General features: G+C 38.5%; 2 protein-coding genes across 2 annotated transcripts; one reads left to right on the forward strand and one right to left on the reverse strand.

The window, feature by feature from the left end:
• Positions 1 to 354: 354 nt before the first annotated feature.
• LOC311259433 (zymogen granule membrane protein 16-like) lies at positions 355 to 3,329 on the forward strand. The gene is made up of 6 exons (XM_084356579.1): positions 355 to 425; positions 655 to 736; positions 907 to 1,033; positions 1,681 to 1,780; positions 2,131 to 2,223; positions 2,310 to 3,329. The coding sequence occupies exons 2-6, from the start codon at positions 685 to 687 to the stop codon at positions 2,451 to 2,453; spliced, it is 516 nt and encodes a 171-aa protein (XP_084212705.1). The 5' UTR covers positions 355 to 425; positions 655 to 684; the 3' UTR covers positions 2,454 to 3,329.
• Positions 3,330 to 3,757: 428 nt separating this feature from the next.
• cmtm8b (CKLF-like MARVEL transmembrane domain containing 8b) lies at positions 3,758 to 8,556 on the reverse strand (the record flags this gene model as incomplete). Its single annotated transcript, XM_084356580.1, has 4 exons — positions 3,758 to 4,135; positions 5,955 to 6,074; positions 6,253 to 6,426; positions 8,425 to 8,556. 4 exons carry the CDS (start codon positions 8,554 to 8,556, stop codon positions 4,049 to 4,051), a joined length of 513 nt encoding a protein of 170 aa, XP_084212706.1. The 3' UTR covers positions 3,758 to 4,048.
• Positions 8,557 to 12,702: the final 4,146 nt, after the last annotated feature.

Genomic DNA, 12,702 nt, shown 5'->3' on the forward strand with positions numbered 1-12,702 from the left:
TGATTATGCTTTTACACAAGGTTTGACTCGGGTTCCTTCACAAAAAAGCCTAGGTTGCATTTTGGCGAGAGTTTCACTTTAACTTGTGAGAGACAGCATCATGAGAGATTAAGTGCATAAACTGGTTTGAATCAGATATGACTGCCTTTTCTGTAGGCACAGTGTAGAATATGTTCCTGAATTACATGAAGCTTTAATTACTTTTTTTTGTCTCTTCCTGATTCAACTTCAGATTCCAGGAAGCACACACCTGAGAGAGAAATAAAAACAGGTGTGCTATTGTTCAGCTGTTGGCAGCTGTCAAGAAGGAATGTTCTGATGGATGCAATGGGGAAGGGATATATCGCTATTTAAGGGCCATTGTCACAGTGTCAGGTCATACTCTGCTCAGGACTCTAGCTGACTCCAGGAGCTCCCGACTGCAGGTGAGTTTAAGCATCTGTAAGCTGCAGCTTTAAACAAAGTGGGTCGTAACTCTTTTTAACGCTGTATTTACACAGATTTTAGATCAGATTGTTGAGTTAATACTTCTAATAACAAATCTCAGATTGGTTTCATGTCTAAAGAAGTTCATAGAGCTGTTTATAATTATATGATGATGATGATGATGATGATGATGATGAAGATGTTTAATGAATTGGTTTCTGATTCCAGTGTTGTCTCTGGACTCCCTCACAAATCAGAATGTTTTTCTTCCTGATCTTTGCTGTGCTCTGCACCAGCTCCGTGGCAGCACGTAAGAAACTGACCCAACTGTTGAGACCTTTTGACACCAGTTATATACTTTATACTTTTATACACAACATCAAGCTTTGAAGAAGATCTTTGTACATGGGTTAGGGTAGTTAGTCCAGAAGCAGTAGCTTCCTCTTGACCATCACATAAAACATTTTTTAACCCCTCTAGCTGCCATGGTGCCCAACTCCTACTCTGTTGCTGTTGGAGGTGGTAGTGGCACGTCCTTCTCCACAGTGGGAACAGGAAGGATCACAGCGGTCAGGGTTTGGGAGATTCCCAACACTTACATCACTGGGTCAGTCGCATATCCTTCTCAGCCATAGGTGCTTCGGGACTGTACGAATATTATCAGTGGGTAGAAGGGCTCAAAGAAAGGGAGGGGAGTATGTATTTGTTTTAGCTGAAGGGAGGGTGGTCTGAAATTTTTGTAAGAGCAGGCATTAGTCTTTATTTTTGTTCTACCCCAACATTAATATTTTAGCCCTCTCTTGACCTACAGCAAGCCTGTATCTAGTAACTGATGGTAGTCAAGACTGTTCAGCTTGGTTCAAAACAGGAACTATGATTAAATGAGTCGTATCAGTTCAATGCTGTTATATTACTTTGAGATATTAGTGGGGATGGTGTTACAGATGATCTTGTAAGGGGAACGTTTGAATAAAGATGAGGAAGGCATTCATTTATTAAAAAGTGAACCATTAGGTTCAGCCACCCCTCTCGCCAAAATCATTTTCATACAGTCCCTGAATGCTTTGGACAGTTTCAGTGTTTATATCTGCTTTCTATGCATTTGCTGTGCTGTCTAATTGTTCTTGTTCATTACAGCAGTCACAGTATGTATGGCTGTTCCTGTTGTCTCTCCGATCATTCTTCATACATTTAGTGCCTTCACGTCTTGTTGTCTTCTTTGGTGGTTAACAGTTTCCTCTCTGTGTCTTGCAGTATCCAACTGCGCTACGAATACATTTGGTCTGCAAGGGTTGGTCGTGAACAAAGCAGAGTGCATGAGCTGATCCTCTTTGACGATGAGGTCATTGTTCAGGTGAGGGACTTCACTGATACTAAAATATAATTAGGTTATGAATTATGATAAAAACACTGCCTCAGAAAAGAAACTTCCATTGTTAAAATCTTTTTTCATTTATTTAATTATGTTCATTTATTATCAAACCATCTAAATGTAATATTTATTTAACTGATATACATTTACAAACATTTTTAATACAGGTTCAGTAAAATAATAGTTGTAGGGTTAGGGTCTTTTAAATTGGTCACACTGTAATTTGTATCAAACTGTATTCAGCCATCATTTTGTATAAAATACATTAGTTTACTTACTGAGGATGAACCACCCTAACAACTGTGTTTATGTGCTCGCACTGTCTGCCTCAGATCTCTGGTAAATACCACCCCTCCCACTACATCTATCAGGTGATCTTTGTGACCTCCAGAGGGCGCTCTCTGGTCGTTGGCCAGCCAACACAGGTCTTTACCTTCTACCCTGTCCATTTCTTTCATTTATTGACACTAATACTCATGGTCATGTATTAACTGTTGATGCTGTGTTACAGATATCCTTTAACATGTACACAAACCACACGGACTCAGAGCTCAGACTGCTGAGTGGCCGGTACAATGGCAATGGGATTACCTCACTGGCGGCTCACTGGGGGGTGCTCTACATGAATCAAGGCAACAGCAGCAGCACAGAATGAACGACTGAAATGATGTTTTCTACTTGATTAGGGCAACATGTGTTGACAAAGGTGCACTGGATCATATTATACCACTTTTTGGATCAATTTAAAAAATACATTTATCAGGGAACAATGATTTTTTAACAATGATGAAATAAAACAAATGATACGATTTGTCACACTTAATCAACATCACACATACTCTGAGGAATGCTGACTGAAGGATTGGACACGTAGACCAGATTCACATGGCGGCCACTTGTCTCTGACATCACATTCAGGGTGGGACGCTCAAATGTCGTACTGCTGTGTTCTCTGGTGCAAGTCATAGAAACATGACAATCATGACAAATTGTCATTTCACTGCTTCCTGATTGATTAACAACTGTAAAGCAAATGGATAGTTTAATCCGGAGGGACATCGGACCATATTTCAAGTTAAACAAGAGGTTTGGTAACAGATTAGCTCCATTAAGCAACAACTAATGTTAGTATTCAACCATATTCCAGCTAAAGTTACTGTTTGATACGATATTCAGAAATATCATCACACATCTTGGAGACATTTTTTGGAAATATAATCTTGGAAATGAACCATACAGGACATAATGAAATGATATGATTAGCGTGATGAGGGAAATGGCCACCATGTGAATAAGGTCAATTTAATTTTTTACTTTTCCTTCTGTGTAATGAATAAAGTAATTCTTTTTAAAAATGAACTTATGATTTTTATTTCCGCATATTTCAAATGGTTAGAGAAATTTTCAATCTGAATCATTAAATTCTGTTGCATGCAGCATACTCTTGTATTTGACTTTTTTGACCTTGTGACGATAACCTAAAATCATAAAACAAGAAAAAAAAATCAACTTGGTTGTAATAATATTGAAGCTAAACATTTCAAGCAAAACATTTTTTAAAAGACTGACTCTGGACTTCAGTCTCACAATGTGTATACTGAATTACTATGAATACAAGGACAATATTCATTCAGTCTGATTGAAATCATTCTGATTAGAGAGTCAACCTTAACTGTTTACATCGATACTTAAAAAGTGATTAAAAAAGGGCCTGGGGGCTCCATGTTTGAAAAAAGTGGGACAGTGCCCTCTTGGATGCCCAACGTGGTGAAGGGCCCTCTCTTCACTATGAATATGTCACAACTTTCTGTGCGCTGGTGCCCCACTGCATATATTGGCCAACCATACTGACCTAGTCCACCACTGGTGAATATACATGTGTCACATGGTCCTGCCTGCTGTGAAGTGCCTAATCTGCTACAAATATAATAGAAAAGGTTAGATTTTACCCGCTTTAGTTATTCATTCATTTATTCATTCTGCATTCAAAATGATACAGTTTATCTCTGTCAGATTTCTATGTATTTAAACTGACTTGTCCACAATGAACTCAGCTTTACGACTGTGTAGTAACTGTGAGTCCACAAAGTTTGTTGAGAACGAAACCCCCCTCTGCCTGCAGCAAAGATATTCCATCACGATCATATTTACAGTCAGGATACAAGTTTTAATTCGACAGAAGCCTTGTTCTGGTCTGAAGTCAGGTCTCAGTCAAGATGCCCGGAGAAAAGTCTGAACAATGTCTTGATTTTATTGTCCCTCTTCTGTGGTTTTCCAGGCACGGTAGCTCAGGAAACTACTTCCTGCATAGCACAGTGTGGTGAGAAATGCAAAGAACTGAAGGCATGAAAAGTGGAGAACAGATGAGAAGAGAAGAACAAGAGGAAGTAGAAAGGGACAAGGAAACAGTGAGAAGGAATAAAAGTGACTTTTAATATGTTAAAAAACATTTAATCATAATCTACTCTCTGCAAGTCAAAGCACTGGTTAAACTTAAATGTCCACATAACACACAGGTAATGCAATAACCGTACATGGTAGCCTAGTACAGAAGAGCTGACGTGGCAGGTAAATGTCACATGTTTGAACCACTTCAGTCAGAAATGACAAAGTGAACCCTGGAGCTACAGAAGTCATTTGTTATTAACCAGGTGGTAAACAGCTCCTTTTGGTACAATGACAGAATGAGGACATTCCCCTCACTTTAGTAATTTACTGCTATGATGACAAATGTCATGTTATGATATTCCTCTTTAAATGTCAATCTTGCTGTGGCATGACAACTTAAAGTTATTGACATTGTCACATCTGGCGTTTTGGGTGCCGTAAATAAAATGTTCCCATTTGTACTTCTTTATTGCTTTATTTGTTTAGTTTATTTCCAAGTGTTTGTGGACAATCTACACACTAAAAAGGAACAGAAAATGTGCCACAATCACAATACCTCAATGGTCATGACCCAGTGAGCAAAAAGTGGTCTAGATCACGTCTTTTAGACGTCATTTATGGACATCCAAGACGTCTAAAAGACGTCCTCTGGGGAGCCAGAATGAAGGTTTTTTATACGCCTCTTTTCTGGACGTTGTATAGACGTGTATACGTCTATTCTCAACTAATTCTGGATGTCAGTGGATGTCTAGATTATGGCCTGACTGGACGTCTTTTCTCAACGTCATTTATCGACTAATTCTGGCTGTCAATGGACGTCCAGATCATGGCCTGGCACAACGGACATGATATCAATCTGTTTTGGACGTCCACAGACGTTGCTTGCTCAGTGGGACCTGGCCAATCCACAAATACCCATTCATTGTCAATATCATGATACAATTCATGATTTGTGCCATCAGTAACATTCATTCCATCATAACAGGCCACTGACTCAGGTTTTAGTCCGCATCATCACGAGAACAAATTACAGCAGCAAAACCCCACCACTGTAAATTTTGTCTATGGCCAACCAAAGCAGTTGGTAAAAATGTTGGATTTTGTCTCACGTTTATTTATTTAACTGTGCCATCACATTATATTTTCTTCAAAACACTATCCAGGCTTTTAGTATTATAGTTCTTCTGCAGACTAACCATAAAAATCAGAATACTTTTTGTTGGTCCTAAAAACACTTACAAAGGGCCATTCCACCAAGTCCAGTTTACACTTGACAGGGAATACTGCTCAGCATGTGAAAGCTGCTACATAATGTTTTATGCGTCACATAACAGGGGTTTCCAAAGTGTGTAAGGTCAGCCTGAAGAGGTCATTATCAGTCAAATCACCTAGTAAAGATGCATTATGGGAAATGTAGAAGCTACATGTGGAGCTACGCCCATACAAGACTAGTTAAGGATATCTTTGCTTTTTATTAAAAACATAAGTCTCTTCTTAGTCCAAAAAATCTAATCAGCTCCAAAAGCCACCATGTCTCAGATCAGACTTTTCTGCTTTTGCACAGTGCAGTCACTTATATGCTAAAATCCCAGATTACACTGTGGTTGTTGTAACAATCCTCTTTTTTTTTCTTGTCTTGTCTTGTTGTGTGTTATGTGAACCCATAAAACCTCCTTTATATTATTGATACGTACACAGATAATGACAAAAACCTTCTTTTTAGATGAACATTTCCCTCCACACATCATATAAACAGGAGTGCTCTTACTGCAGATGCTGCCCAGCAGTTGTAGTTGTGTCGCCCCCTGATGGCCTGGTTGACTGAGAGAGCATCTACTACTGCTGTCACCAGATACAGAGCAGCGGCACTACAGTTCACACACAGTGACTGGGAGACAGAAGACATGAAGAGTGAAATACAGATAAACAGTACAAAGCAGTCAGACTTTTCTCTAAAGCATGAAGCAGAAAACTGATAACTCTGTGTGTGTGTGTGTGTGTGTGTGTGTGTGTGTGTGTGTGTGTGTGTGTGTGTGTGTGTGTGTGTGTGTGTGTGTGTGTGTTACCAGGGTAGTCCAGGGGAACTGTGGTATCCTGTTGTGGACTCCAGTGAGGTAAACTATGAACAGGCAAACGGTCAGAACCCAACACAGGACGGCAACAAACATCACCCAGCAGAGAGCAGACAGCAGGAAATACTCTGTACCCCCGACCAGAATCCACACCAACATACCACACACCTGGAGGACAATAGAGAAATTTAAGACCTTAAAATACCTTTCGATTTACTTCAGAGTGAAAGAAGGAAATGAAAAACAAACACAGGTAAAAGATAAAACTAGAAACATGAGGAGAAAGAGACAAATGTGGTGTGACAGGTTTTTTTTGGTGTATTTTTCCATTGACTGGAGCAGAAAATATTTGGCACAGTTGTTCTCTACAGTATATGTCTATGTATACAGGTCAAAGCTACAGCAGTTACTGTAGATCTTAGAAGGAGATAGATATGGGAAATTAAATAAATCATTTTGAGGCAGTTATAGTCAGTGGAGTTATTACAAGAGTTATTGCATGCGAGTTTTTTATATTGTTTAATTTTTTTTTTAGTTTTAGTATAGTTTAGTATAGTGTTGTAAAAAAGTACCCAAAAGTCATATTATATCTCACATTTAATGTACATAAGACTCAAAATGATACACTACATTGTATATATGTCGACCAATCATCAGCCTGGCCAATTATCAGTCAATACTCAGCATTTTTATGATCATCAGAATCAGTGTTGTGCAATTAGTTTTTTTTATCTGATTGCTAATCAAAATAATTCATTTTAATGTGCTACTTTGACTCTGATGATTTAAAAAGTCCAACATTTGCCTCCAAAATGTGGTAGAGTGGAAGAAGTAGCAGAAAATGGAAATACGTAAGTATAATGCACTGGACTTAAGAACATGTAGGACTGCTTATAATCGATCACTGGTCTTTATAGCTTCAGTGTTAGTTGTTTTGTTTTTGATAATATTGGGAAGAGGTGGGGTATTCATCAGGAGCCAGATTTAAGAAGTTCAGAATAGCTAGTACAATACAAACACAGCACTTTGTGAAGCACTTCATGCTTTATTTGACCAAATATGCTCTATACTTTAATTGTAGGTATTTTGCAAAGTATCAATATTGTTTCAGTTACTTTTTTTGTTTTATTTTGTTTTAATTCCTGTTCTCTAAAATGTTTGTGGCATCTCATTTTAGTTTTTAGGTCAGTCTTAGTTAACTATACTAACCTTGCGCCCAACATGCCTCCATCTCCTCTGAATCTGAAGTGTTGTGTGGAGGAACTAAATCTCTTTCCTCTTACGCTAAACCAAACCCACCCTTCCTGTTTCACAACAAAAGATTCCTGCTGGATGTTTCATATCCAAGAAGAAAACATTTTCTGGTGAAAAACACGAGTTTAATTTTGAGTTCTGTTTAAATGAAATCCCTCATGGGTTATCTGCCGAGTCATGAGACGTTTCGGTGCACCTGTCATATTAATTTAACCCTGAATTAGCAGTCAAATGTGGTATTTACAGGATGTAACTTTCATTTTACCATCTTCTAATTTATCTATGAATTGAAAGTTATGATCCCACAATCTGTTATATAAATAGACACGTTTAGAGTGTGTCTGCAATAAAATTTCACTTAAAACTTGTTGCAGTCGTTTCCAATCAGAATAGTCTGACTGTGGCCTGCCCAGCCTCTGCATGGCAGCCAGCCAGACTGTATTTACAGAAAAACTGTCCAGACTTTTTCCCGCAGCTGATTTAGAAAGGAAGAGAGACAATAAGAGGGAGAGAGGAGGAAGAGTCGATTTGCTTGGCATTTTTTGGTTAACTTCCTATTTTCTTAGAAAAAAAGGTTAATAGTTCTTCTGTAACTCCATTAAATACAGTCAAAGGAATACTACATAAATCCTTTCATGCCATTTTTACTCATGTGAATTTCAGATCTTTTTCATAGAAAAGGATTAAAAAATCTCTTTTTTTCTAACACACAACCTGCCTTCATACATGTACTGCTGTACTACCCTAACAGAAACAAGCTTGTCTTCTCTATTCTTTTATTGTCTCTCATAAACATTATATTTATTGCCACTTCCGGACACTGCTCCTTAAATGTACAATCACTTGTTCTAAAATGAACTTCTTGCCATCAAATCAGGCACCGAACATCTTAAAATCCATATTCACACTTACTATCTCAGCCAGGAAGAGTAATCCTGTGGTGGTTGTGGTGAAGTGATGGTCAAAGGCCAGGGTGGAGGTTGAGATGTTGCATTCTGGTACTGAGGGAGTCCTGCGGGCCGACACCACCGCAGCTCTGTCCATGGTGCACTGGCGCTGACAGTCTGAGTGCTTTCAGTCAGGCTGTCGCTGGTGGAGAGGAAGCTGTGTTCCTGTCCCGGACTCTGACAAGGACACCCCTCTTTGAGCTGATAAATACTGTATATCAGCTCACATATTAACAACAATTGCCTAAATAAACATTTGAATTGTGCCCTGTCACACTCACTTTTATTACAAAATTACTGACTGAAGAAAAATGACTTCTCTCTATTGGGTGCTTTAAAGTGAACAAATCTACACTGTAGAGCCAATTTGGCACAAAAACAGTAGAAACAATAGAATGACAGAAGCCGTGCTGCTACATCACATGTTTGAATTGGCACAGAGGTGGCAATAAATAGGAAGGAAATGGAGATGATAGTCGTATAGAAGCTGATGATGACACATCTGCTACTGATGATAATTGAGGCTGATTGGCCAGAGGAAGAGGTGGTGTCTGTTAGGGGCCACAGTAGTGCTTCTTCTAGCACCCCAACTACAATTATTGATTATTTAGGCTGTTATGTTGTTGTTGCTGTTTTCAGCAATACAGTGAAATTCAGCTTAGCTTGAGTTAGCTAATGCACAACAATGAATGATTTATTTTTGCGGTGCATTTAAGAGGGCAGTTAAAACAGAAGGACAACATAAAAATACTGAATACAAACAAGGAAAAATTTAAAGGATAATGTGAAAACAGCCCACTAATCTTACTATTAATACGCTCTCATATGTGAGCTGGTGAATGGTGAAGCATCCTTGAAGACACCAGCAGGGAACATTTTCCCTCACACCTGAATCACAATTAATAATAACGCGACTTTGAAAATAAGGGGCGACACACTGTGATGCATTACTTATCTCGGGGTTTAATGTGCAAATCCAGCAGTTTCAGTGAAATGAAATGAAACCAACCGAGATCAATTTAAAGATCCCCTCTGTGTTTTGACACAAGCACTCTTTAAATAACAATATGTGCCTGATGTGATTTCTACATCCCACTTAAAAGTTCAGTTTCTATGTTAAAGATTCTTGAAAAAACATTTCAAGTTTAACTATAGAATACATTAAGAAGAGAAGAGATGCCCACTCTTGGTGTATGTGCACTGACACTTGTGTAAGGCGCATATTGGACCACCGTTGGCTCCAAACTTGTGATCATGTTCAAACATACACATGTTAAACTCAGATTTAAGTTGAGCACAGTGAAGCTCAAACATCCATGTGAACAAACAAAAGCCCCCAAAAGAGTCAAATCAATTATATTTATATAGCCTATAATCACAACTAACATTGCCTTAGTGGGCCATACAATCTGCACAGTGCACAACACACTCTGTCCTAAGACCCTTGATTCAAGTCAGGCAATGAAAACCCTTGTAGCAGGAGAGAAAAAAAAAAAGGAATGGAAAAAAATGACGGACAAGCAATACATTTCACATGTACAGAACAGACCAACAACATCAAACAGTATAAAAATTACAATGAGCTAAAATGTCTGACATAAGTAGATTATAAGATATATGTGAAGAGAGTGTATATATTCAGGAGGATGAGTAGGCCAAGGTGTAGCCACACGACCTCCTCTCTACCATGGTGACTTGGAAGGGGACAGGATCAATAATTATTGACAAAATACGTGTACAGATGGAGATTTTTTTTTACCCTCTTCTTTCCTCTTTTTTTTAAAAACATGATTGTAAAACAGAAGCAAGCAATGATCCATGAGGGGACCCTGAAGGTATGACGTTCCACATCCAGCATGTATGTGAGGCAGGAGAGTGGGAGGTTCCTGGCCGTCTGAGTGGAGCATGAAACAGAAACAAAAACAGAAGTTAGAGAAATGCAGAGTTTCTCAGAAGCAACAGGTTGTTGTGTTCTAGTACATGTTAGAGGAGAAGCGGGAACTCCTCTTGCTCAGAGCTTGCTGCTGCATTAAGTTGTTTTTGACCGCTAAGAGAGAAGAAAGATATGTGGCCTAATTAAAACCCTGCTGCAGTGCAGCTATAGGGGTAGTGAATGTCCTTGACCACTGGGGGGCAGTAGTCACACATCATAAGAAACAAGAGGAAAAATGGGGACAAAAGATGCACGGTTGAGGCCAACAAGAGGCACCGTCATCACTGAGGGCGTGTAAATAGTGGTTTTATTTATTAATCATTTAGCAGTGTGGTTAAGATAACATGGCTACTACCACATACTCCCAACATAAGCAGGCGTACTTTGGGCTCGCCTGCTTTTAACTTGGGTGACCCAATACATAACTGTGCATGGGTCTGTGTTCTTCCAGGATAGAGTAGAAAAGGTTAGAACAGAGGGAAATAAAGTGTTCCAAGGTTTGTATTGATAAACACAAAATAACCTTATATGATGAAACAGATTTTCATTTCATTTGTATTTGAATTTAGTCAGTGAGATTATATTGTGTCAGCTCTGGCAGCAGATCCCCGCGGAGGCAAGTCGAGCTTTAACTCTGATTGGACAGCAGTGATTGAAACAACCAGGCGACTATAAACTATTATCATTAGTTTCATTACAACAAAATCAATTGTCATTGAAGCCACTAGAACTTTTTGGAGTATAATCAAAGCAGCTCCTCCTCCCCTTCAACACATGCAAACAAATAGACCAATAACCTTCACATTGAGATGGTGCAGTCAATAGCCAGGGCAGTGCATTATCTGACTGGATATTTTACATGCTTTATCTTATTCTACTCGATAGACTAATTCTGCCCTGATGAGCACATTCTGCTCTGAACAGCGATCCATCCACTGCAGCAATCTATACTCTCCATTACTCTCTCTCTCCATTTACTGAACCAACAGTTTTTTCTTGACTATCCTGTGCTGTTCAACAGCTACATGTAGCCAATACAGTAAAAATAAAATGGCCAATCAAGGCATTTCTGTCTATGGATAGGCAGCCTGCACCCCAAGACATTAGTCTTTCTTGAGACCAATAGATTTTCTATATAAGCTGTCTAACAACTAATTATCACAGCAGGACTGGGGTCATTTCACTTTCATTCAATTAATTAAAAATGGAAACACAATCTCAATGTCATTTACTAATGTCAGAGCATATTCTTAATTATTTCTTGACAGATTGAGTGTGGCCACCTTCAGAAAGTTTTTCGATTTTATTCGTTTAGGAATTCCCTTTGTCACATTGTGGTTGCAGTCTATGTTGTGTGTTATATTTGGAAGGTTAATTATAGGTGATTCCTTAATAAAAGATAATTAATAAAGCGAATGAAAAAAAGTTAGTTAATTATAGTAAATTTCACCCTTTTTTTTACATTTTTGTGTGTAATATTCTGGTGTAGCTGTTCAGTGGCTTTTATGATGAATTTTATATTTATAGGTAAATCTCCAATATATAGTTTGTAATATAGTGCTGTGGTCTGACATGAACACCTGCATGTGTTTGTGTTTCCACTCTGCAGAATGACACACACACACACACACACACACAAAGTGCTGCCAACACAGTATCTGTGCTGAACGTATGAATAATAGAAGCCACTTGTCGATGTGCTCACATTTAGAGTGGACTCTCTCTTCAGCCACACACACAGGAAAAGCTTGATTGATGACGCTGTTTGGGAGAGTTGCTGTAAAGTTATTTGAAAGCATTGAATACAAGGTTGGTTTGAGTCCTTGTCCTCCTTGTCTTCCTGCTCCAGCTACTATAAAGCTTAATGACTCTTCTTTTTTACGTCTCCAATCATCCGGTGCCATTATTTGTCTACACTGCAGCCTTTATAACAATCTAGTGGGACTTCAGTTTACCATTAATCACTTGTAGCTTGCTAAAATAAACTTGCAATGCAACCTGGCTGCATGAATTTGAGTTTCATGTTTAAAGATTTTAAGAGATAGTTCGAGTTCTGCAAAATGACAAAAATCTACAAAGATTTGATGTTTCTATTAAATCTTGAAGAAACATGTACAGTAGTTTGGAAATATATGGGTAAAGTGGAGGAAAACCTTTTTTAGTACCAGGAAATCCTCTCATCACCGCTGAACATACAGTTATTAGTGGGATGGATCATATCAGTAGATATCTGGCAGCCAGCATGATCTCCCATAGCCCTAATCATTATAAATGACGATACAGCATTAATAACGTACTAAGTAAATATCA

The sequence above is a fragment of the Pagrus pagrus genome (assembly GCF_965226575.1).
Source record: "Pagrus pagrus genome assembly, chromosome: 7".
NCBI classification, from domain to species: Eukaryota; Metazoa; Chordata; class Actinopteri; order Spariformes; family Sparidae; genus Pagrus; species Pagrus pagrus.

Coding starts and splice junctions, on each gene's coding strand:
- LOC311259433 (XM_084356579.1), top strand. CDS start 685: ATGTTTTTCTTCCTGATCTTTGCTGTGCTCTGCACCAGCTCCGTGGCA. Junction 737..906: donor CACCAGCTCCGTGGCAGCAC/GTAAGAAACTGA, acceptor TAACCCCTCTAG/CTGCCATGGTGCCCAACTCC. Junction 1,034..1,680: donor CCCAACACTTACATCACTGG/GTCAGTCGCATA, acceptor TGTGTCTTGCAG/TATCCAACTGCGCTACGAAT.